At 38.9% G+C, this 26,498-nt stretch overlaps 3 protein-coding genes across 3 annotated transcripts; 2 read left to right on the forward strand and 1 right to left on the reverse strand.

Annotated features, from left to right (window-relative positions):
* Nucleotides 1-1,704: 1,704 nt before the first annotated feature.
* Nucleotides 1,705-2,580, forward strand: LOC132611652 (pentatricopeptide repeat-containing protein At1g50270-like). The gene has a single exon (XM_060326050.1). It carries the CDS (start codon nt 1,705-1,707, stop codon nt 2,578-2,580), a length of 876 nt encoding a protein of 291 aa, XP_060182033.1.
* A 9,536-nt stretch (nt 2,581-12,116) lies between these two features.
* LOC132611099 (putative F-box/LRR-repeat protein At5g02700) lies at nt 12,117-13,529 on the reverse strand. Its single transcript, XM_060325511.1, has one exon. It carries the CDS (start codon nt 13,228-13,230, stop codon nt 12,184-12,186), a length of 1,047 nt encoding a protein of 348 aa, XP_060181494.1. The 5' UTR covers nt 13,231-13,529; the 3' UTR covers nt 12,117-12,183.
* Nucleotides 13,530-15,374: 1,845 nt separating this feature from the next.
* LOC132609357 (putative pentatricopeptide repeat-containing protein At1g12700, mitochondrial) lies at nt 15,375-24,086 on the forward strand. The gene is made up of 2 exons (XM_060323312.1): nt 15,375-17,490; nt 23,278-24,086. The coding sequence occupies exon 1, from the start codon at nt 15,399-15,401 to the stop codon at nt 17,184-17,186; it is 1,788 nt and encodes a 595-aa protein (XP_060179295.1). The 5' UTR covers nt 15,375-15,398; the 3' UTR covers nt 17,187-17,490; nt 23,278-24,086.
* The last annotated feature ends 2,412 nt before the right edge of the window (nt 24,087-26,498 follow it).

The raw sequence follows: 26,498 nt of genomic DNA on the forward strand, positions 1-26,498 counted from the left end.
GATTTTGTATTTCTGAAATTGCAGCCTTACTGTCAAACTTCAAATGCAATCCGCAAGAATATCAAGCTTTCTGCTCACTATTTTGGTCCATATGAAGTCATTCGAAGGATTGGGCCTGTTTCCTATGAGCTCAGGCTACCAATCGGGTCAAAAATACACCCGGTGTTCCATGTCTCTCAATTAAAGAAAAAGGTTGGAGAGAGAGTGTTCTCAACTAAGATCCTCCCTATTGCACCTCAGATGGTCAGATGTTAACAGAACCATTGAAAATTTTAGATCGGAGGATGATCAAGAAAAGGAACAAGGCCGTGATTGAGGTCTTAGTTCAATGGGCTAATCTTGCTCCAGAAGAAGCAACTTGGAAGGAGTATTCATTTTTGAAGAGCCAGTTTCCAAATTTTGAACCTTGATGATGTCAAGGTTCTTGAAGGGGAGTGGAATGTCATGATCTCGACCATCTCTGATGAAGCTTGAGAGAATTATAATTCCTCTCTCTGAGGTTATTAATTAGTTGTTATGTTATTATTTACCCACTAGTCTTTTAGTTGGCGCTTTAGCCCATGAGTCTTTATAATTCAATTAAGTCCCCTGGTTCCATTAAATATTCTAGAAGCAGGCAGGACACTTGTCTAATTTTAGATAGGGTTGTTACATTCCTTGGCTGTCATTGTGAGGGTATTTATATTGCCAGTCATTGTAATTCTCATTATCAAAAATATATGAAATCTGTCTCTTTCATTTAGTTATTTATTTACTATTTTTTCCTGCAATTTCCGTAGCAAGCTAATTGCTACAAATACTAATAGAAGTTTAATTCCTAAAGCTTCATTCCAACCTAACGATATGGTAACCCTTTAAATGGTTGCAGATGGAATATTTAAGGCGTTTGAAGAATTACTTTGTTAAACAAGAAGAAGTAGCCCAAAGTTCAGAATATATAAGGTGTTTGAAGTATCATTTTGTTACAAAGTTCACAATGTTTGAAGGGTTTGAGGAATTACTTCAGAGATAGAAATAAACGTTAAAATAGTTTACAATTTGAAGAAGGAATAATTTTGGTTACTAGTAAAACTAGGAGCTAATTATGGTTAGAGTACAAGTAGCATTTAACTTTCCTTAATGTTATTTACTCTTACATAAATTACTGTTTTTATTTAAAAATGTTACTTTATTTACCTTCAAAATTACCTGATATTGTAAAGTTTGTACACTATGCATAAAACTCAAACTCATCGGTCTAACCATGAAAGCATCACCGAAAATCATTACACAATATTCATCCACCTTCTGGGCTTATACAATCTCAGCTTCGGTTGATTCCCAATAACGCGTAAAATGCGCCACATGAGAACCAAAAGCTAGCCTGCGATAAACCCACTCGTGACCAATTATCGCTTATGAAACGGATAGATTATTCTTTATCTTCAAATTGGTTTGCTATTAGTGCTCTTCTATTCCACGACTACTCTCGTTTCGTTGATTGTAATTTATGTAATACACTTATCAGATTCTATGCGGATTCAAAATGTTTCATTTTTTCGTTTACACCCAAATCCGTAAGCTAAATATCCTTCCTGATTCCTCAACATTGCCGTGTCTTCTCAAATCAGTTGTTGTGGAGAATTTGGAAGATGCATACACTGTAATGCAGTTCAATTGGGTTTGGTCACTTGTGATATTTATACAAACACTGGTCCTGTTTACATGCACAGGATTCGCCAACAACCCGATGATGCACGTCAACTGTTCGATGAAATTCCTGAGAGAAATGTAGTTACTTGGAATGCGTTGATCTCGAGTTATACGCATAATAATAGGTTCAGAGAAGCAATTGATGTGTTTAGGGAAATGCTAGCTTTTGGGGCTAAACCAGATGAGGTCACTATGGTTGGCGTTTTATCAGCTTGTTCTCATTTAGGAGCTTTGAATCAAGGGCAGTCGATCCATGATTATATTGTGAGGAATCGATTGAGAATGAATGTGTACGTTGGTACTGCATTGATTGATATGTATGCTAAATGTGGAGACATTGATGAGGCAAAACAAGTGTTTGATATGGGAGTAAAAAAAAAAAAAAAAAAAAAAAATTATACATGGAATGTATTGATTTCGGGATATGCCATGAATGGAAAAGGCGAGGCTGCATTGCAGGATTTTGATAGGATGGTTGTAGAAGAGTTTAAGCCTGATGATGTTACTTTCATGGGTGTTTTGTGCGCTTGCAAAACCGTTGAGGAAGGTAGAAGGCGGTTCTCAAGCATGATAAATCAGTTTGGATTGCAACCGAAGATTGTGCATTATGGGTGCATGATTGATCTATTTGGACGTGGTGGATTCTTGGATGAAGCTATGGAAATGATTCATTCTATGAAACTAAACCCAGAAGCAATAATATGGAGGACACTAGTTCGTGCCTGTAGATTTCATGGAAGAGAAGAACTTGGTGAATTTGCTCTCCGTAAGCTTCTGGAACTGGAACCAACGAACGGAGAAAATTACGTGTTAATATCAAATGTTCACACTCAAAGAAAGAAATGGACTGAAGTTGGAGAAGTTAGGGAATTGATGGACAGCGGCTGAATCAAAAGAATCCTGGATACAGTTCAATTGAAATTGAAAATGCAGTTTATGAGTTTAAGGCATCTGATCCACTTAAAACGGGGCATGAGGAAATCCATAAGATGTTGGAAGACATGAAAAATCAGTTGAAATTAGGTGGTTATGTGCCTGAAACAGAGATGGCTCTGTATGATATTAATGAAGAGGAAAAGGAGCATAATCTGATATACCACGGTGAAAAGCTAGCTCTTGCATATGGGCTGCTATATTCATCTGAACCTACATTAAGGATAATGAAGAATTTAAGGATTTGTCACGACTGCCACCTATTCTTTAAGCTTGCTTCTGTTTACCCCGAATTTGGTAAATCAATTGAATTTATACGCGGGTATAGGATATGTGTTTGAATCTCGATATATTTGATGGATACAAGATTCGTATGGTTAAGATGTAAAGAAAACGATGATGCTTAGAGGACCACTGTGGATTTATACACCTACTAACATATAAATATTATTTGTTTGAACAAGTAATAGAGATGAACACAATGATTCCGGACCAAAATCTAATATTGAGAGAGAGATTTGTATATATCTTCTAGTACAAAAATGTTGATGATCCCAGGGAGCCAGCCCCTACAAAGGAGAGGGATGTGCTCTATTTATAGTGTGATCTCCATGGGTCTCATATGATGTGAGCTAATAAAATAATATCAACAAGGACAGCTCTGCACGGATTTGGTGGGATTAGACTGACGGCGCCGTCTGACACACGCATAGTTGGTAGCCGACCATGATGTGACACCACTGATGCGCTTCAGCAACGGTCATAACGGACCAACGGATACACGGGCAAACGGCTGTCCGGATCAACGGTGATGAACCCTCAGGAAGAGTCTCCGAACCATCGGTGGCATAGAGACCGGGCCAAAACGGACTAACGGCCAGGATTTCCCGGACTAACAGCCACGATTTCCCGGACCAACGGCCACAATCAGTTCGGACCAACGGCCACGATCAATTCGGCTATGGAGGAACCGGACCAGATGACGATATTCCCTCTTTTCCTTCGATCTCTGGTCTTACCAGTTCTAACATATGTCCGATTTTTACCGTATACAGATAGCCCCCACACTTTCCGGACCGTAGTTTTATCGGAGTACGGGAAGTGGATGAATCACGGCTTCATTTCATTCTTCCTCCATTTTATTTTCTTCACTTCACTTTATTCTCTCTTCATTTCGTCACCTCTAATCATCTTCCATCTCAGGTTTGTTGCTGATTTAACCGTTTATCCCCTTTGGTTCATCGCTTGTATTATGAATGGTGGAAGTCTCGGAGGGTCACCCTTGAGCAAGCCGGGCATAGTTTCGCGGATCTTCCGGCCCTGATACTTGAGGCTAAGAGGGTCGAGGAAGAAGCTAAGAGAGTCCTCGAGACTGACTCCCGCGACTCCGAGCGGACAATGTCCGAACACTCCGGATTCATCCATATCGGATAGACCAGGGGCTGTACTTAGCCTTTTGTTTTTTGCTTTTGTAGGGGTTTCCGGTGTAAAGACCTTCGCATAAATGGAACACACATTTTTCTTGATTTTCTTTATTCTTTTGCTTGAATATCTGTTATGACCTTCGCCCGAGTTGTCGGTCCGATTTAAGGGCAAGTAGACTCGGAGTCATTATTTCGCGCTGTGCCTGAATATTGGCTTTTCTCTTCATCCGGTATGTTTTGTCCGGAAATTTGATGGAGTTTTTGCCCGTGGGACTTATCTTATGCTTTGTGAATTCAGACGTCTCCGAATCACGACAGGCATTTTTAGGGCCGGTATTTTTTGGACACCTGAATCTCAGCCTTAACTAAATTTCGATGTAATAGTCCCCGTTTGAGGGGTTAACGATTTTGGCTCGGTTCACTATGACCTTGTTGCCTTTGTCGAATTTCGACCGTAGTGCCCGGAATAGGGTATACGAATGAAGTAATGCCGAAATACGGCGATAATCATCGGGGTAGAGTATTTTAACAAGAAGACACTCGAGATATTGTTATACCAGCTTTTGCGTTTGCAAAATGTTTGTACATATGGGAATTTTAATTCCTTCTGCCTTGTTGTAGTAAATGAAGAATGGGACACGATTCATTATGATCGTTTGGTCCTTACATCGGAGGCTGTGGCCGGTGGCCGGGCCTTAGTTTTGCCGTAGCAAATGTTGAATGGGACACGATTCGTTATGATTGTTTGGTCCTTACGTCGAAGGCTATGGCCGGTGGCCGGGCCTTAGTTTTGCCGTAGCAAATGTTGAATGGGACACGATTCGTTATGATCGTTTGGTCCTTACGTCGAAGGCTATGGCCGGTGGCCGGGCCTTAGTTTTGCCGTAGAAAATGTTGAATGGGACACGATTCATTATGATCGTTTGGTCCGGTCATGACTTGTTGAGCCCCTCCGTTTTCCACTAACCGGGGTAAACCTCGATGTGGGTATAAGTCCCCTAGTATTTATCCGAGCTGCGAGGTCGGGTGAGTGCTATCAAGCCCCCACTTCGGAGGGTGTGACCTCGAGTTTCCGGGTGCTGGTCCCTTATCTTTGTTGAGTAACACGTTGTACTTGTTGCCTCATTAAAAACCTAGTTGGAAAACCCATTTTGGGACAAAACCGTACTAAGGAAAAGAGTGCAACACGTGTTTTCAGACCTAGATTCTAACTTTATCCAGTACTTGACTTCCTGCAAAAAAAGAAAGAGGTCAATAGAAAAACACGAGGAGTCCATACCTTAGTCCGACCTGAAGCTTGGTTTCTCAGGATGAGAATATGGCCGATACCTCTCCCTTGACGATCTGGCCTCCGGTTCGTAATTCTTCCTTGGTCTCTCCAGACTTTTATTCATATTTACGGGCCCTGGGGGAAGCTCGAGTTGGTCATCCTCCACCCGAATCTTCGACTCGTACCGGTTATGGACATCTGCCCATGTCACAGCCTCGTATTCCACCAAGCTTTCCTTTAATTTGAACGAAGCCGTCGAGCTCCGAACATTGAGCCCCTTTGTGAAAGCTTGTGCAGCCCATTCCTCCGGAACCGGAGGAAGCTCCATTCGTTCCCTTTGGAACCGACTGACAAATTCATGCAATAACTCATCATTTCTTTGGGCAATACGGAAAATATCCGCCTTCCGAGCCTGCACCTTTTTGGCTCCGGCGTGTGCTTTTATGAAGGCATCGGCGAGCGTTTCGAAAGAAGTGATTGAATGCTCGGGCAGATGATCGTACCAAGTCAATGCTCATTTTGCCAGAGTTTCCCCGAATTTTTTCAACAACACGGATTCGATTTCATCCTCTTCCATATCATTGCCTTTTATAGCACAGGTATATGAGGTCACGTGTTCGCAAGGGTCCGTTGTGCCGTCATATTTTTGGATTTCCGGCATTTTGAACCTCTTCGGGATCAATTTCGGGGCCGCACTCGGAGGAAAAGGCCTTTGAATGTACCTTTTCGAGTTTGGCCCTTTTAGCAAAGGTGGAGCCCCCGGTATTTGATCCACCCGGGAGTTATACGTCTCGACCCTCTTTTCGGTCGAGTCTACCCGTTTCGCCAAAGTTTCGAGCATCTTTAGAACCTCGGTGGAGGAACCGGCTCCGGAACCGTTACTCTCGACCATCCGTGGCTCGTTTCTTCCGATTTCGACAACACCCTTCGTCTTCCCCGGGGTTGCTTCATCTCCTCCATTTTGCAACCGGGCTATTGCGATTCCCTGTTCAGCAATCGCCGCTCTCTGTTCCTGCAACATTTCAAAAATTAAACGCAAGTCAATATTATCATTCGGGGTATCCGGTTCTTTCCGGACTTGTGTCCCGGACAAAGTAATCGAATTGTTAGTATTTAAAGGGTCAGTGGGGTTTGGCAATCCTCGCGGCCCGCTGCTTTCATTTTCGGCCACAATCTCGTTGTTGTTGACGTGACCAGATTGCCCACTGTTAGCCATTTGGTCCGTTTCTTCCGAGACGGACAACAGATGTTTCCGATTTTGATGGGTAAGATAGAGATCAAGATCAAAGACCACTATTATCCTAGCCCCACGGTGGGCGCCAAACTGTTTACCCCGAATTTGGTAAATCAATTGAATTTATACGCGGGTATAGGATATGTGTTTGAATCTCGATATATTTGATGGATACAAGATTCGTATGGTTAAGATGTGAAGAAAACGATGATGCTTAGAGGACCACTGTGGATTTATACACCTACTAACATATAAATATTATTTGTTTGAACAAGTAATAGAGATGAACACAATGATTCCGGACCAAAATCTAATATTGAGAGAGAGATTTGTATATATCTTCTAGTACAAAAATGTTGATGATCCCAGGGAGCCAGCCCCTACAAAGGAGAGGGATGTGCTCTATTTATAGTGTGATCTCCATGGGTCTCATATGATGTGAGCTAATAAAATAATATCAACAAGGACAGCTCTGCACGGATTTGGTGGGATTAGACTGACGGCGCCGTCTGACACACGCATAGTTGGTAGCCGACCATGATGTGACACCACTGATGCGCTTCAGCAACGGTCATAACGGACCAACGGATACACGGGCAAACGGCTATCCGGATCAACGGTGATGAACCCTCAGGAAGAGTCTCCGAACCATCGGTGGCATAGAGATCGGGCCAAAACGGACTAACGGCCAGGATTTCCCGGACTAACGGCCACGATTTCCCGGACCAACGGCCACAATCAGTTCGGACCAACGGCCACGATCAATTCGGCTATGGAGGAACCGGACCAGATGACGATATTCCCTCTTTTCCTTCGATCTCTGGTCTTACCAGTTCTAACATATGTCCGATTTTTACCGTATACAGCTTCATTAATTTATAAAAGGAATATTGTTGTTAGAGATATAAAGCGCTTCCATCATTTCTCTGGAGGCCTTTGCTCATGCAAAGATTATTGGTTATTACCTAGTATACCGGTGATGGGGTTATGTCTTCCTACACATTAGAGCACTTACAGCACAGCACAGAGAGCGGAAAATTTTCAAACACAGGATTTAGTAGGCGTCCTAGTGCCGTAGCTTAAAATGCTCAAGTAAATTTGTGAATTGGTTTGAGAGCATCTACAATAACTTTACTTCAGAATTAGCAAAAAAAAATCCTTGATGGATTGCATCATCTCATCCGATGAGGGGAGTGTTCTTATCCCAGACAACAGCTGGGCGATCGATTTTGCTTGTGACTTGAAGAAAGGAACCCCTATGAGCTACATTTTAAATAAGAGAAGATCTATTAACTGATACTACATCTCTTAGAAAAGGATAATGATCTATTAATGGACAGTAATCCAAACTAATGACAGAGGCTGTTTTTCTAGAATAATATTAGGATTAAAGATATTTGTTAAATTTGAAATTAAGGCACAACTAACTAATTGGTTGATTTTTTTTCTTTTCAAAAAAAAAAAAGAAAGGAAAAAAAAAAGGAACTAATTGGTTGACTAATTGCTGTACAAATGTGTATGGATTAACCGTTGGGAAGTTATTGTGGTGGGTGGTAATCGCGAAGTATCCCTTCTTAAGTTAGAGGTCTCGAATTCGAGCCCGGAAAATGACATCTCCTTTGACAGAGAGCGTTTTACCTCAAAGCGGAACTTCCCGGAACAAGTCCAGATTAGTCAGGCCCCAATGCAGGTCCAAACACCGGGAAAACCAAAAAGAAAAACTTTGGGAAGTGGCCACCTTCTTAGGTACGCCAATGAAGGAGAGAGAGCGAGCAAGAAAAGGGGGAAAGGTATGCTCATAAAGAGCGCCCACTCGGTCATCATCAACTACTACCATTCCTTTAGTGGTCGTTTGGTGTATGGCCAAAATTATCCCGGGATTATAATTCCGGGACTAATTTATCTCATATCTTGGGACTATTTTATACCATATAAGTGGTATAAGAAGGTATATCCCAGCTTATACCATGGGATGCATTTTATATTTTGTTTAGTACAAGATATAAATTTATTCCTGGAATATCCCAGCTTATACCATGCACCAAACGACTCCTTAGTGTCAAGAAATGGAAATGAGTAGGAGTACCTGTACAATACAAAAAAAAACACTTGGATTTGTCATTATCGTGTTGCTATAACAAGATTGTTTTCGCTTTAAGACGAACTAGACCACGTCTAAGCACTTCCTAGTTCAATCTCACTATTTCTGGTGAGTACTAGTGTGCATACCCGCGCGATGCGCAGTTAATAGTTAAGAAAAGTAATCACGATATAAATAATTGCGAGCTAAAATTAGTTGTAAGAGAAATGTGATAAGAGAAAATAATTAAGTCTTTCGAATTGGTACAGTTTAAAATTTTAGCTTGCTTGGAACAAATGAATGCACTTAAAATATGCGCCGCTAAACACACCTCAAATCTATCATTCAAATGGTACTAAGATAAATGTATACATTTTTATACAGGAAATAATGCCGCACAAAATGTGGCGTGGATGTAAGTCACATAGATCTAATAGCATAAGATCGTGACAGAAGATACATAAATGGAAAAGTCGCATATCCAGCTGCTCTTGTACTTACATGCCTCTTAATTGTAAAAGCAATAACGGATAGGAGCTTAAATATCTCTCTGCATAATATCAGACCTATCATAAAAAATTTAAAAATGAATGAGACAAACATGTAGTTACAGTGGAAGCAATAAGTCGTAAGCGAAATTATGTTAGATTTGTCTAATAAAAACCTCTAAATTCGTCGTTGATTCTCCATAACATCCTTGTTCAATGACTGCATAAAGTACATTAGATAGCCAAAATACAAAAGATTTATGGTAGAAACAAGACTAAAGAGATTTAATATAAATTTTACACGTCTCCATCTTGGATTATGGCCATTACTGAGTAGACAACCTCACGATATCGTAGAAAATTACCTAATCAAGATATAATACAGATCCTTAAAAAATAAAGATGGTGCAATACCACTTAAACCATGCTATCTAAACATTTACAAACATTAACTTGACAAAACTGCTAACCAAACTAAGTAAACAAAGAAAAGCAATCATCCACGACACTTTCAAACAAGAGAAGAAAGGAAACGAAGATCTACTGGTCATGTGGATTATCCGGGAGTCCAGACACATACTTAAGATAAACTTTTGGACATAAATGTCACGCTTAAAAGCTAGCCAATAATCAGGTAATACTCATTTGGACATAAACGTCTCTTGAGCTGAGATGTTTCTAATCGGGTAGAACATTTTCTTAAAGCCACTAACCAAATCTTCTCTTTCAATCCGAACAATCAATTATTTTTTAGCTGGAGGAAGTTACTAACAGACGAAGCGCAATGGTTGTGTTTTTTTCACTTTCCCGCGTTACTATGGCCACAAGTATTCTGGCCATTAGAGCATTCTCTGCAACGGAGAAGCAAATCAAGAAGTTTTCACCAATGTTAAAAATGCAATGATGCAAAGCTATCCATAACGAAAACCATAACAACTTTGGGCACTTTGTTATGTATCGACTGTCGTTGAAGTGGGTTTTCTATGTGCATACTTTGGTATCTTCATGTCCTTCCCATCAACTTTAAGCTGCACTTGCCAGGACAAATTTTCATAAGTTTTGTCCTTTATCTTAATAACATAGCTGTAGGTTTAAACTATATATGACAGTCATAATCAATTTTACCCTGTTGAAATAATTCATCTAGGGAGAAATATCAACTTCATGTAGGGCCAGTATATTTCCAGCACGATTTGTATAAAACTGAATAGTGTAGCTAGACTCATGTGTATTGCACTTAGAGTACGATAAGAAGCTTGAAGCAGTTCACCATCAAGATCGCATATTCATTTTGAAAAAGACAGATTAATCCTTTGATGCAACTAAAAAATGATTTTGTGCTTGCTTTAAAATCATTCATACAAACAGATTTATATTGAATTTTAAATACTCATAGAAATCACACCAGTTATTGCACTACACCAACACATACACACACATTCCTTTTTTAGTATTTAAATACATAGTGTTAGAAATTAGTATAAAAGTCGAATAATAACCTTCTAGTCTTGCAGAACCACTTAAGTGAGAAATGATTTTCTGGTCTTCAGAAGTTGCCAAAGTCACACCACACGAACCTTTAAATTTCTTTTGACAAATAACAGTTCCAACAGGAGATTGTAAGTTTAGCAAAGAAATATTACATCAAAACTGTATTTCCAGGTAAAAAAGTTGAAGAGAAGAAAAGAAATTCTTTATAGAGTAAGCAAGACCTTCTCCTCTAACTTATTCAACCCAAAAATTAGCCAAGCTTTCTTGTGCAGCAGGAGAGGTGATACCCTCCCTTTGTACATCTCATATTCTCAGAAACTTTTTACATGATTATGATTTCGTGCAGTCATGCAGGGCAGTACATCGAACTACAATATATGAGTAAATATGTTAGATAATGTGATTGGTCTAATCACTTCTCTGAGATATTTCTGATAAGCCAGAACAGTTTCTTAGAGCCGCTAACCAAATCTTATCTTTTACTCTTTTTTTTTTGTATGGGAACCCGCAGCCGCTACCTTTCGGGTGCGCACAGGGTAAACCCAGCTCCAGTGCAATAGCTCGCAAACCACACAGGAGAGATAATCCACACTAGGTAAGCCCGTGCGACGAGCTCGACCCAGAAGACAAATCCACTGCTAGACCTCCATTATGAAAGCCCCATGCTCAACCAACTAAGCCACCCTTGCGGGTACATCTTTTAATCAAAACTACTATCTAAAATAGCTACTGGATGCAAAGAGAAGTCGATATTTCAAGACTATTGGAATAGATTAGACGGGATGGATGTTATATGTAAAAGAGTAAAGTGAATCTAGAAATTCATGCCTTTTGGGTCGCTAAGATGAGTTTTTATACTAAATGGCTCAGAATGAAGTAGTCTACTACTACTACTACTTTTGTTTATCTAAAAGCAGTGGAACCAGGTCCATAGACATCTATTTTGCGCGACAATATTTTAGAAGAAAAAGAAAAAGGTGCTTAATGGTTCGATACTCCTGCCAAATAAGAAAAGATGCATAGGCCACAGAAAGCAGAAGTCTAAAACAGAATTGTGTACACCATAACTTTCTTTTAAACACGGTAATTACTTTGACACCTCAAGATGAAATTAGAACAATAAGTTTAAAAGCCAAGAAGAAATTAATAGGCCATCAAGAGCACAATCATGAAACTTTTTAGAATTCTAAGACAAGATTCCATTAGGTCTCTTGTTTTGAATATACCTCATTCAATTCTGTATTTTGACGTACACAAGAACATCTACAAGCTGGGCCTTCAAGATTTATGTGGAACTCTCTAATAGTTTGCAACAACTAAAACATCTAATACAAGTATCTGAAAAAATTGACACAGAGAAGTACTAGTCACGATGCATCACTTACTAATGTGTGAACCAAAATCTGAATTTCTTAAAGTATCTCGAATATATCCTGAAAAACTTATAGGAGTATTAACAAACTTTATAATTCTCAAGTTTGAAGTCGCCAGGTGAGACATTCGATTCACGAACCGAAAACCGAAAACCTAATAAGTACATTCAATTTTGCAATAGAGATAAATGAATTGCATCACCAATCTAATGAAAAACAAAATTTATCCCTCTCATTAAGGGTACTCATTGCCATCTTTCCACTTCTGAGTTCCACGGGATGCCATCTCCGGTTTCCCCGATTAAATTTATAGGCTTTTACTTCTTTTAATTGACTATGCAAAGGCTTGCTTTCTTGAGAAGTAGAATGACTCAAACTTTTCATATACATTAAAAGGCCCATGAAACATGCAATCGTCTCAGTAGTTGACTCCAGAATGAGTTCCCTAGGATGACAACTCCATTGAAAATTAGCACCGACAAAAGTATCTGGAATTTGATCTACCTTATACACTAGGGATACCAACTTTGGAGCATCAATAATATCCAACATAGGAGACTCTCCCGGATCAGTGAAATAAGACAAGTATTCAAGAGTTGGTGCTTGAATTTTAACAAGCTGGTTTCTGGCTTTCCAAATTAAAACTGACTTGATCTTTTGAAGATTCAATAGCTCAATCTTTTCCAATCCATAACATTTATCAAAGATGAAACTAACAATAAAGGGACAGCTATTAAGTAGAGTCTGAAGCATATTTTCGTCCAAAATAACAAGAGATAGAGAAAGCTTCCTCAATGAATGGCAGTTCGGCACACCACTAGATAATGAAACACGGGTCAGATTACAACCCCTTAGAACCAATTCTCTTAAAGATTTTGCTGCCAAGATTTTGGAAATAGGCAAGGGGTATGACGTATAGCTAGGAACTCCAAAGACGAGATCTTTAACACCATTCTGAAGGGCAACATCAAGCCACTTATCAAACAAAGGGAAAACTCGACGAGAATAACTATAGTCCGATAATTCAAACTTTTCAATAGGGATTTTTCCATCCCTATATCTCTTCATGATATTATCCACTTTTTTCATATTTTGGTTTTTATGATTAACTGTGAATTCCAAGTTGGGAAGAGTCAACCAGGCTTGCAACCATGTTTTGGAGAGAATACTCATCTCGGCTGCTTCTGTAAAACTAAGGTAAGAGAGTATTTTATGAATGAGGCATTCAGGCAATACATCAGCCATGGTGGAGGCTTTGCAATGATCCAAATTAGAATCATCTATACAGAAACCCTAATATATTGTTAAAAAAAAAAAAGAAAAATACATAACCCTAATATGCACGAGAATATATAGAAGGCTGTTTTGTTTTTATAAGAAGTCAGTCACCCTCAAAACAAGGAAAGTAAATAAAAGTAAATCTTTTTTTTTTTGGACTAATGAGAAAAGTTAATCAGCTCCAAAAAATTCTAAAACCTTTTTATTTAGGCTATGCAACGTCTTGTGCTATAATAATTATTGAAAGGCTTGATTTAAGTCAAAACTCTCTTCCGCAATTATCTACTTTGCTTCATAAGATGTATACAAAATATTGTTGGAGCTAATTCCTTCTTGGGACCTTCAACGTTCATTTATTTTGAGCTATTATTGGAGTGCACAAGTGAAGCCAGTATAGAGACTTTGGGAAGTTCGGTCCAGTGCTTGAAATTACTGTTGAACATTTTTTTCTGTTGAGATGGATGGATTGAGTCAAAGCGGGTTAAATTAATAAGTGAATGATTATCTGACGAAGTTTGCTTGATAAAATATGTCAAATCAAGATGGATCAAATAATGACTCATAATCTGACTCGCATATAGGATCTTACTTCTCTCATTTTGACTAAGCATACATCGGGCGAATTATACTCGGCAAATTTCTCAGGGGTTGTTTGGTTGATTGTCTTGACAAGGTTAAGCATAGTATATATTCTCTCTGTTTCAATTTATGTGAACCTATTACTATTTGGGGAGTCTATGAGGTGGTTCTTTGACCACATTTTTGTTACATTTTTTTCTAAACTATTAGAATTATAAATTACCATGACTTATAATACTTTTTATGTAGTTTCTAAATATGTAAATTTTAAATTTACAAACTTGAAAAATATATATCAAATTTTACAGTTAAAGTTATAAAGTTTGACCCTCATACTCCGAAAAAGTTCACATAAATTGAAACGCAGGGAGTATAAGATTTCGAATAAAATAATACATTGTTTGGTTGATTAGATACAAAGGATCACTGCATATCTATTGCAACGTTTAGTTGGTTGTACTCATTCATGTCTTTCAGGAAATTTCGTAATAGCCATTTTGTTAGTAGTCCAACATCGGTGGGTGGGATGAGAATTGTCTTTATATGGTCTTTGGGGTAAAAAAAAAAACTTATGAAGTTTGAATAGCTATTGATCAATGAGGGAGAGGATGGAAATTTGTGCTATGCTCTTCGAGGTCTTGTGCTAATAATGAACTAACAAAAGTTTTTTGGGTAAATGATTCTGGAGATTTAGAAAAGAGAATAACAAAATTGTTAAGGGTCTGTTCGGGATGGAGGAAAATGTTTTCATGAAAAAATGTATTATTAAAAATAAGTGAATTTCTTACTTATTTTTCTCATGTTCGGTTGGTTAACGTTGGTGGAAAATGTTTTTTGAAAAATACCCACCACCCACACACAGCCCACCACCTCATCCACCCTACCCCACCACCCAGGAGGTGGGATAAGAAAAAAAAATCCCTTTTTTTATAATTTTTTTTATAAAAATAAAATAAAATATGAAATTGGAAATTCACGAGGGTTTTGGGGTAAGAAAAAATTCCCATGTTTTAAACAAATTTTTTATAAAAGTAAAATAAAATATATAAATAGAAAATTCCCGCGGGGGGGGGGGGGGGGGGGGGTTAGGGCGTAAGAAAAAGCTTCCCAATTTTTATAATTTTTTTGTAAACATAAAATAAAAACATGAAATAATAAATTCGGGGGGGGGGGGGGAGGGAGGAGGGGAAGGGTGGGTGGTGGGGGTTGGGGATGGAGGTTAAACAGTGGGATGGTTTGGTGGGTGAGGGTGAGTGTGGGCAGGAGACAATTAATATAGAGTGAACTTATTTTTTCTACTTTCGTTAGGGAAGTCATTTTTTTTTTCATTTTTAAGGAATTTATTTTTCTAAAGAAAATAATTCTTCAAAAATTATGACCAACCGAACACACCCTGTGTTAACTTTTGACAAACTTAAAGGACCAAAATAGTTCAATACATACTTAAGCGACTATTTCGAATCTATCCAAAACATAAGGGACCATTTTTATCATTCTCTCAGTATTTTGCTTTAATTTGAGAAAGTCATCTTTATTCATCTCAAATAGTTGCAAAAATGCGAAAGAGAGTGATTTCTGCTCTTTCCATCACTCAAAAAAGATGGAATCTTGAAAACTCAACAGGCTTCTTCAATGGCAGTGAAAGTAAGTCTCAAATTTCATTTACCAACTCTTCAAATCACAAGAATGAAAGACAAAAAATAAATTTGTCTAGTTTTGAAACTGTGAAAAATGGTGATGATGCCATTTCTTTATTCCATCAAATGATACTTGTTCAACCTAGGCCTTCATTCACTGGATTGTTGAAGTTAGTTGCAAAGAATAAACAATACTCTGTTGTTATTCATATATTTAAAGAAATGTGTATTTTAGGCATACCCTTTGATAAATACATTCTTGCTGTTTTAATGAATTCATATTGTTGCTTGAGAAGAGTGGATTGTGGGTTTTCTGTATTAGGAGTATACGTAAAACGAGGTTATGAATCTGATGTATTTACTTATAGTATACTGTTGAAAGGTTTGATTTTGTGTAATAAGATTACTGAGGCAGTAGAATTTTTCAAGAAGTTGGCTAGAGAAAAAGTGTGTGAACTTGATCAAGTGTCGTACTCGACTCTCATGGATGGGTTGTGTAAGTCGGGGCATACCCAAACAGCAGTTAATTTACTCAGAAGCATGGAAAGAGAAGGTCGTGAACCTAACGTTGTGTGTTATAGCACCATAATTGACAGTTTATGTAAGGATCGAATGGTAGGAGAGGCCTTCAGACTTTTCACCGAAATGATTGAGAAAGGCGTTCTTCCTGACGCTGTTTCATACAATTCGATCATTCAAGGTTTTTGTAATTTTGGACGGTGTGAACAGGTTAAGAAGCTACTAAATCAGATGAAGGATCATGGACTGTGTGCAGATGTCTATACCTATAATATATTAGTCGACACCCTTTGCAAGGAAGGTCTGGTGGAAGACGCGGAAGATATAATTAAATGTATGATTCAAAAGGGCACTGATCCCAATGTAGTTACATACAACGCGTTGATAGATGGATACTGTTTGCAAGGCCGTATACATGAAGCAAAAGAAGTGTTTGATTCCATGGTTCAGAGGGGTGTTCAACCTACCACTATTAGCTACAACATTCTAATCAATGGTCATTGCAAAAGAGGGGAAATGGATGAAGCCATGCATCTAGTGAGAGAAATTCCTCTAAAGCAATTAAAACCTGAAATTAACACATACAACACTGTTTTGCAGGGATTATTTCGAGCTAGGAGATATGTCCATGCACAAAAAATATATGATGAGATGCATGCTTTAGGATTCAATCCCGATTTCCATACTTACTGCATTATGCTATATGGGTTGTGCAAGAATGGACATGTTGAAGAAGCTTTGGAGTTCCTTCAAGAGCTGCAAAAGAAGGGTGTGGACCTTAGCTGTCAAATGTATGGTATTGTCATTGCTGGATTGTGCAGAAAAGGGAAGCTTGATATTGCACGTGATATATTCAATACAGTGTCTTCCAAGGGAATATATCTTGATGTGAGGTTTTACTTTGCAATGATATATGGTCTTTGCCGAGAAGGTTTGCTAGATGAAGCAAAAGACTTGATGAGAAAGATGGAACAAAATGGTTGCCCGCCTCATAATCTCACTTATGATGTTATTTTGCAAGGATTTCTTAGAAGGAATAAGTTAGATGAGGTACTTCCACTTTTGCAAGAAATGGTTGACAAGGGTTTCTCTCCTAATGCACATACATTTTCGCTGCTGATCAATCTACCTTCAGCTGAATCTACTCTACTCGGCATGATTGAGAGATTAAGACCCAAAGTAGTGTGAAAGTGATTGCATTTTAATTCATTATATTCTGGTAGAGGGACAGGATCCAGCAGCCACCTGGTGTGTTGCTTGTTCGAAAATTTCACCCCTGAAAAATGATCATTTCTTGTAGTTGGGAAAGAAGTCTCAATTAGTCAAAATAGTTCTAGACTAGTCGCAACTGTTCTTGATTTTGTTAGGGAAGAAAGGGTGGAAGAACATTGGAAGAAAAGAGGAATTTTAAAATGGACAGCAATGTTGGTGATGTGAAATACATGAATCTGCTCATCCCCTATCAGATGGGAAACTTGCAACTTTCTGAAAGGTACGTTTAATCTCTTTGCTTTCCTATGCTAATGATCCAACACTCAACTTTTGATTTCCTCATAATTTCCTTTTGATGTTTCTTCGTAACGAATAGCAAGTTCTCTTATTTTTTTATATATGAATTTGCGTATCACTCTTTTTATGGCAATGCAAATTGAAGCATGTAAATGCCAATAATTGTAATTATTGTTTCTCAGAGTGTGTTTTAACATAAAGCCTGTCTCTTTAACCTCCCTTGTACAGTTGTTTGTTTCATGGATTTGTCTTAGCGCAGGTACTTATTTAATATAGTCCTCTAAAATAATTTTTTTTTTTTTGATAAAGTAAGTAATTTCATTGCTGGCATCAAGTAGATGCATAGTAGTTACAGAAGTAGAGTAGCAAAAGGAACTTATCATCTCCAGTACATGTCTAGTTAAGAGCTAAGGAGTTGATAAAGTTCATAAAGGTAACAGGGGAATCTATTGGGGACAAGTAAACCCAACTATACAAAAACATAAGGCATTTAGCTTTTAAAGATTGGAATGAAGTTGATATTCCATCAAAGCATCTCCTATTCCTTTCATTCCAGATGCTCCAAAAAATAGCAGCAGGTATCATCTTCCAGATTCTCTTGATGGTGCTATCAACTTTCCAGTAACTCCAGCTTTCAAAGACATCCCTGATACTCTGTGGCATGATCCAATTGAGTCCAAAAATTGTAATAAACATATTCCATAACTCTGTTGCCACTGGACAATGTATGAAAAGGTGGTTGTGTGATTCTGCTACCTTCAAACACATATAGCACCTATTTGCCAGATGAAAATTCCTTCTGGCTAGGTTATCTTGGGTCAAGCATGCTTCATGTAGTGCTGTCCAGCTGAAACAACTAATTTTAGGAGGTAATTTGACTTTCCAAATAAGCTTCCAAGGCCAATGAGCTGTGATTGCATTCTGAGGGCCAAGGAGTTTATATGCAACCTTAACTGAAAATTCCCCCTTCCTTCTATTCCCCCATTTTAGTTGGTCTGGCACCAGGTTGTTGATTGTGGCATTATGAAGTGCTGCTAAAAGGTTGATCAGTTCTTCCATCTCTCAGTCCTGAATGTTCCTTCTTAGGTTGAGGTTCCATGTGTTTCCATCTCTGTGTTGGTGAATTGTAGCATCTGGTTCATTGGCTATCTGAAAAATGTTGGGGTATGCAACCTTAAGAGGGGTGTTGCCCAACCACTTATCTCTCCAAAAACTGATGTGCTGGCCATTCCCTACTACCAGATGTTTGTGCTGAGAGAACACATCCCATAGTTTGCTTATGCTCTTCCAGCAACCAACCCCATAAGGTTCATTTGAGACTTTTGAACACCAGTGGTTCAAGGCTCCATGTTTGGCAATAATGACATCCTTCCATAGGCACTGATCCTCTCGTGTGTATCTCCATAGCCACTTCATTAGTAAACATTTATTGTGTAGTGCAAGGTCTTTGATGCCCAGGCCTCCCAGATCCTTTGGCAGCAAGACTTTATCCCACTTGACCAAATGAAATTTGTGAGTGGTGTTGTTCCCTTCCCATAGAAAGTTCCTTCTAATTTTGTCCAGCTGTTCCAAAGCCTTACTGGTGATGGGATGGAGTGACATACTATAGGTTGGTATGCTATCAAGCACACTATTGATTAATGTTAGTCTGCCACCCACTGAAAGGTATTGCATCTGCCAAGAAGCAAGCCTCTTTTCAAACTTTTCTATGACTCCACTCCAAATGCCCTCTGCCTTGAATTTAGCACCCAGTGGTAAACCCAAGTATGTGGTAGGAAAAGTTCCAGTACTACACCCTAATATGCTTGCCAATTCTTCAATGTTCAGCACCTCATTAACAGGGTAGATTACACTTTTGAGCATGTTAATGTGAAGCCCTGAGACTGCTTCGAAGATGAGCAATGTGAGATTTAGATACCGGACCTGTTCTTTGTCAGCCTCACAAAAAATCAAAGTGTCATCTGCATAAAGTAGATGTGAAATGTTAACTGCTCTGTTCCTTCCTATATCAAAACCTCTCAGCCACTGCAATTCCTTAGCTTTATCCAGCATTTTGCTTAGCCCTTCCATAGCTAGAATGAACAGAAAAGGTGATAGGGGATCACCTTGTCTTAGGCCTCTGTGTGGGGAGAAGAAACCTACTGGACTCCTATTGATTAGGACTGAATACTTCACAGTAGTGATGTTGAATTGAATCCATTTTATCCACCTATCACCAAACCCCATCTGCCTGAGTATAGCTATGAGGTAAGACCAATTCAATTGATCAAAAGCTTTCTCCACATCTAATTTGCATAATAGTCCAGCTTTCCTTTGTTTCAATCGCCAATCAAGCACCTCATTTGCTATGAGTGAGGCATCTGTGATCTGCCTTCCTTTTATGAAAGCATTCTGTTGGTTTGAAACTAGTTTTCCCATCACTCTTTTCAGCCTCTCTGCAAGAACCTTTGCTATGATTTTGTATGTGCTCCCAATCAAACTAATTGGCCTATAGTCCTTGAGCTCCATTGCCCCTTTCCTCTTGGGAATAAGTGCTATGAATGAGGCATTGCAGGACTTAACCATCCAGCAATGTTGGTGGTAATACTGCATAGCTGCTAGCAAATCTGCCTTAATAAATTCCCAAGAGCACTGGTAGAAAGCCATAGTGTAACCATCAGGTCCTGGCGCTTTATCAGGAGCACTAGACTTGATTGCTGCTAATACTTCCTCTTCTTCAAAGGCTGCTTCTAGAGTGTTGCTTTCTTCTGTATTGATGGATGCAATTCCATCAAAGTTGGCAGCTGGCCTCCAGCTTTCCTGTTCAGTATACAGTCTTTCAAAGAATTCCAGTGTCTTCCTTTTAATTGTCTCCTTATCTTCAATAATGACATTGTCCACCAGTAGTTTGTCTATGCTGTTGGACCTCCTGTTTGAGTTAGCAATCCTTTGAAAATATTTAGTGTTTCTGTCACCTTCCTTGAGCCAAAGACATCTGGACTTCTGCCTCCATGAGATCTCCTCTATTTTGGCCAGCTGCTGTATCTCGACTTTCAAATTTGTCATTTGACTAGCGTCAGCCACACTCAATTGCCTGCCCTCTGTGTTCTGTTCAAGTAACATCAGCTCATCTAGTGCTCTGCCTTTCCTAATCTCCAACTTCCCGAATTCTTCCTTGTTCCAGTTAGTGATATCCTTCTTTAGGCTCTTCAGTTTTTGCATAAGAATGAAGTCTGGCCTTCCATTCAAATTGTAGCTCTGCCACCAAGTCTTCAATTTATCTAGAAAGCCATCTACTTCCAGCCACATGTTTTCAAATTTAAAATAGGAGGGAGTAGCATCCCAGTCCCCACTTTCCAGCAAAATTGGTTTATGGTCTGAGATCACCTTGGGCATTGCGATCTGTCTCACATCTTTGAAAGAATCACTCCATTCTGGTGAGATGAGGAATCTATCGATTCTGGCTGCTTGTTGATTGTTGTCTCCTCTGGACCAAGTATATTGGGCACCCTGCAATGGCAAATCAATGATCTCAAGGTCTTGAATTGTATCTGAGAATGTCTCCATTGCTCTTGATCTCCTCGTGCAATTGAATCTTTCACTTTCAAATCTGCAGACATTAAAGTCACCCCCTAGGACCCACTGGTTCTCCCATAATCCCCTTATCCCTGCTAGTTCATCCCACATCTCCTCTCTTTCCGGATTTGTATGTGGCCCATAGATGCCAGTGAAGCACCACCTGAAGTTCTCAATTGTACTCTCAAGCATGCAAGTAATTGTGAAGCAGCCCTGATGTGAGTCTACTTTCACCCATCTCCTTTTATCCCAGATCACTATCATACCCCCCTTTGTACCGATTGCTTCAAGTTCCACCCAATCAGCCCATCTATTACCCCATAGCTGCTGAACTATATTGCTATTGATGCCTTGGATTTTTGTTTCTTGCAAACAGACCAAGTCGACCTTCCACTTTTGAATGAGGGATTTTATAGTGTTCCTCTTCGCATCCTCATTCAACCCCCTTACATTCCAACTTAGGATTTTTAAATTCATCCAGACAGAGATTTGCACTGCCTACCCCTGTTCCCACTATTTTGTTGTTCCTTTTTGTCATAATTAATCCCACAAATTAATCTTTTCCTCTCCCCTTCTCCTCTGTTTTTCTTCTCCTTCCCTGGCCTCTGCTGGTTTAGTTCCTGTTCAAGGATTTGTTCCTGCCTTCTTTGTTCCATCCTTAAAATTAAGCCTAAGAGATCATGTTCAAATCCTGCAGCATTAACTCCAAATGCTTTGCAAGCCTTGGCCATTGTGAGTTTTGTCCATTTTGAAGTTTCAATGACAGTTGGATTGTCAATCACCTGAGACCTGGGACCACCTTCACACCATGTTAATGGTAGTGCTTCCCTTATTATTTGAGAAGAAAATTCTGCATCTGAGCAAGAGAAAGGAACAATATCTTTACTTGGTAGATGTTGTCGCAGTGGTCTGTGTATTCTCTCTTGAGGGATTCTTTCATCATCGGCATCTGATTGTCCTTCTTCTTTTCTATGCTCTACAGGTTTTAATGGGGGGTTTTGCATAGGACTATCAAAGTCGCTGGAGTCTATATAATTGGATAGAGCATTGAATCTATTTGATGGGCTGGGCTCCTTAACTTGCCAGATGGTTTTAATATTAAAAAGTTTGGCCTCTCTTAAAGTCCTTGCTCTTCCCTTCTTAAAATTCTTGTTATTTGGGCCTGGTTTATAAAACTCCTTGTCAGCTTCCAAGCCCAAATTGCCATGAGTGTGGTTTGGCCCATTACATGTTGAACAGCTGGCTTCTGCCACTATCTCCCTTTTATCTGTTGGATAAAACTCTGCGTCCTTCTCTCTAAAATAATTATATCTATGTAAGCATACCTGTGCTGAAAAGAGAAACTTATGATCAAGCAAAAGGGCCAAAATCCCTATCAACGGCATGTCTTACAATTTGTTGAATAGAAGAAGAACGCCAGACCTTTGGCTTTAACTGGAAAATTTTACTGGTGTCACAGATTACTCTCTTTACTTAAGAGTTCCTGTGTCATTCTGAATTATATGCTTGCTGTTCTAACTTCTAACAGACATGAATTAGTAATGCAGAGCAGCATACTACAATTCACGCTGCATCTACTAAAGATTTTTATGTTCAACTAGAATTTTCTTAACTTGAAAACTTTCAACATATATGCACCCAAGAGTGTTGTCTAGTGGTCAATGAAGTGGGTTGAGCACCATGAAGTCTCAGGTTCAACTCCCAGCAGAGACAAAAAAAAACTAGGTGATTTCTTTCCATCTGTTCTAGCCCTGGCGAACAGAGTTTACTCTGTACCTGTTGCTGGTGGGAGGCGGCAAGTATCCTGTAGAATTAGTCGAGGTGTACGCAAGCTGGCCCGGACACCACGGTTATCAAAAAGAGAGATTAACTTCTTTTTTAAAATATGGGAGAAACTGAGGTTAGGAACTTCTGGGTCAGTACCTTGTTTGTCATCAAGTTTTGATAGATTACTAGAATTGACCTCTATTTTGTGTTACTTTTCTGGACATTCAAGTTCATCTTTATCATTCTATTGGTTTGTTTGATACTTATTTTCTATGTTCAAGTTTAGCATTCTTTCCACAGATAATTTTCCTCCAGCAATGACTAACCTTCTATTTCATCTTCATTGGTGAATCGATAGATTGTATTTGACTGTTACTTAGAGTGATCACATTATAAGAAACTTGCATGATGATCGCATAAGTGATTTGACTTTCTGATGCTTGCTCAGAATATGGAGGACAACACATGGAGATGGAAGAGCTGCTATCACTTCTGGGAAAGCTCCAGAATAGAAGTCACCAGCCAGAGAAGAGACAGACTTACGTTGGGTAGTAAATTAGGAAGGCTCATATTCAGTCAAAGCAGGGTATCCAACTTAGAACTGATTGAACAATGGCCTTGGAAATTAATTTGGAGAACTAAAACTGCCACAAAGGTCATTTGTTTCAGTTGGATTGCGTGCATGCCTAACCCAGGCCTTTGCAATTCTGAAACAATCAATCACTTGTTTCCTTGCTAGCCCGGTTGCAACAGGAATTTGGAACATGTTTCTACACTTTTTGGACTGCATTGGTCTATGCGTGCAGTGTCAGAGAGGCTTTAGTGAGCTGGAATTCCTCAGAAATTGAGAAGTCCATCAAAAGGCTATGGTCTGCGGTGTCTGCTTGCATTTGTGGTGCATATGGTCAGAAGGGAATCAAAGATGCTTTGATGGCATTTCAACTGCCAACTATACACTCAAGGCCAAAAACTGATTCTCATATCTTTTGGACGCTGTTTCTGAAAATTCAAGTTTTTGATGGGTCAATTGGCAGCTTATGACATCTAAATGCTGTTGTTGCATCAAAACTGACTACAATTCATCATTTGTTCAGAGCTGAGAGATCTGAGAATCATGTGAAAGATGATATTAGGAATAATTTTTTTAACTAGGTTGTTTAATCGATGTTGAGTTACCTTTTCTAAAAATCATTTCTATCATTACACTCCTATTACCTTTTGCTTCGATTTATACTTTACCTATTGTTTGTTTTGCTTTGGTTATTGTGTTATCTATTGTTGCTACTGTTCTTTCTCTACTGTATTCCCTTTTTATACCTGTTTTGATAAGCTTTGCTTGAACCGAGAGTCTATGCGGAACAACCTCTCTACCTTCAGAAGGTAGGGCGTAAGGCTGCATATATCATACCCCTCAGACTTCACTTGTGGGATTACACTGGGTATGTTGTTGTTATCAAATACTCCCTCCGTTTCAATTTATATGAAGTCCGTACTAAAAAGAATGACCCCTTGCTATATTTGGAAACAATTTCATTTTTATGCAATTATTTATAGCCACACAAAATATGTGGCTCATTTAACACTACAAGCTTAAAAGTCTTCTCTTCTTTCTTAAATTCCTTGTCTAGTCAAATGGGTTCGCATAAATTGAAACAAAGGGAATAAGGAAACAATCCCAAACTCCACTCTCTCTAAACTACATCAAAGTATAAAGAGTTCCATTCTTCATGAGTTCACCGCTTGTCAAACTTACATCAAGTATAAAGAGTTCCATTCTTCATGAGTTCACCGGTAGTCAAATACCTAAACAATGACAAAGTATTAAGTCGACAAGAAAAGAACTGCAGCAGCAAAGGAAGGCAGAGGCTAGAAACAAAACAGAGGAAGTTGCAGAGTATTTGTTGAGTAAGGTGACAAATATAACCCTCGTGGTAGATGGGGGCAGATGCAGCCCTTACCCCCTGTTTGGATGGAGGTTTCTCGTGGTTCATTAATGTATGATTTTATATAAAACTATGTTTGTTTCCATTATTCTTAAAATTATGTGGTATAGTGTTGTAAACCCGTGGTTCATTCCATGGTTATATAATCATGAAAAGTCCCATTTTTTGTAACTACGGATTTAGTGATTTTTCCGTGATTACGTATGTTATTTCTCCATTATATCCACCCTCCACCATCCACCCACCCCACCCTCACCCTACCACTCACGCCCACCCCGCCCTACCATCCACCCTCACCCCTAACCACCCCAATCCTCTCCTCTGCCACCCACCACCCACTACCCCTCACCACCGCCCAACCCCACCCCACAACAACTCACCCCAACCTACCACCCACTACCCCCACCCTCATCCTACAACCACCCACCTCACCCACTACCCCTCACCACCACCCACCCTCACAACCGCAACCACTCACCCCTAGCCTACCACCCACTACCCCCAGCCTCATCCCACAACCACGCATCTCACACCACCCACCTCTCTACCACCCCCACCCACTACTCACTTATTTTTTAAAGTTTCTATTTTATTCTTTACCAGAGTTATATTAATATATATAAACTAGTTTCTAATTAAGAGTTAAGGGTATTTTAGTAAACCTACAAGTTATTATACAATATCATACAGTTAAACCAAACAATACAAATATTATCAAAACCACAACAAACGATACAGTGTATCCAAATATTCTGTTCATTAATACAGTACAATACAATACAACATCGTACTATACCATACCATACTGTACATTAATGAACCACGGGAAACAACCATCCAAACAGAGGGTTAGGTACCGGGTTCATCCGAACATGGAACACAATATTCTTGATGTGGCGCATAGTTGTATTTATGTCTGCATCGCACGACTGGCTGTGACTTTCATCCATTGTTTCTATAAAATTCACATACAGACAAAAATAAGAAGAAAAAAAAAACATTAATTTTGTACATCAACTATCGCTGTTTTTGTTATTAGAACAATTCGGAATGCAAAGATGACATTGCTTCTGTCCTAAATCAATACTGTTATTGTGTGGACTTACGTGTGTTGCTTCTTTGTCTGTTTACTTTTGTTGAATTTGCTAACTTATATGTCGTATATGTAACATTCAATTAAAATGTAAATGCTTGAGGATTAAAATTTTGAATGGAAATATAAACAACTAGATTATGAATTAGAGAACGTATAGAATTTCTTGAAGAAAGGTGTTTCACTTGGGAAGAAATCATATTTTAAGATGAGTTATTTGAAGGGGAGATCACGTGCAATTTTCAGAAACCAAGGAGAGAGGAACAGTAAAACATGTGAAACTGTGCAAGTAAATATTTGAACAGATATTGCAGTATAAAGTGTTTCCCATTAATTAGTCATTGGGAAATCAATTTGAGCAGTAAAATACAGTTGGTGCTTTAAAATAATGCAACCAATGACTTTGAAAGGCCAACTAGCTGTGTCTCCATACTAACAATACTAAAAAAATGCAGCCATTTACATTTTCTATAGCATTCAGATTCAGTCCAAACACAATGAAGGCAAAGTTAAGTGGACTACTCTTCACACTTGCTTGACTGTAAGACTGAAGGCTGAACTTTTATTGCTTTCCTTCTTTTTCAAAATATCTAAATTGATTTCAACTTGCATTTAAAATCTTACATTACTTTC

This window comes from Lycium barbarum, chromosome 9 (genome assembly GCF_019175385.1).
Source record: "Lycium barbarum isolate Lr01 chromosome 9, ASM1917538v2, whole genome shotgun sequence".
Lineage (NCBI taxonomy): Eukaryota > Viridiplantae > Streptophyta > Magnoliopsida > Solanales > Solanaceae > Lycium > Lycium barbarum.

Coding starts and splice junctions, on each gene's coding strand:
- LOC132611099 (XM_060325511.1), bottom strand. CDS start 13,230: ATGGCTGATGTATTGCCTGAATGCCTCATTCATAAAATACTCTCTTAC.
- LOC132609357 (XM_060323312.1), top strand. CDS start 15,399: ATGCGAAAGAGAGTGATTTCTGCTCTTTCCATCACTCAAAAAAGATGG.
- LOC132611652 (XM_060326050.1), top strand. CDS start 1,705: ATGCACAGGATTCGCCAACAACCCGATGATGCACGTCAACTGTTCGAT.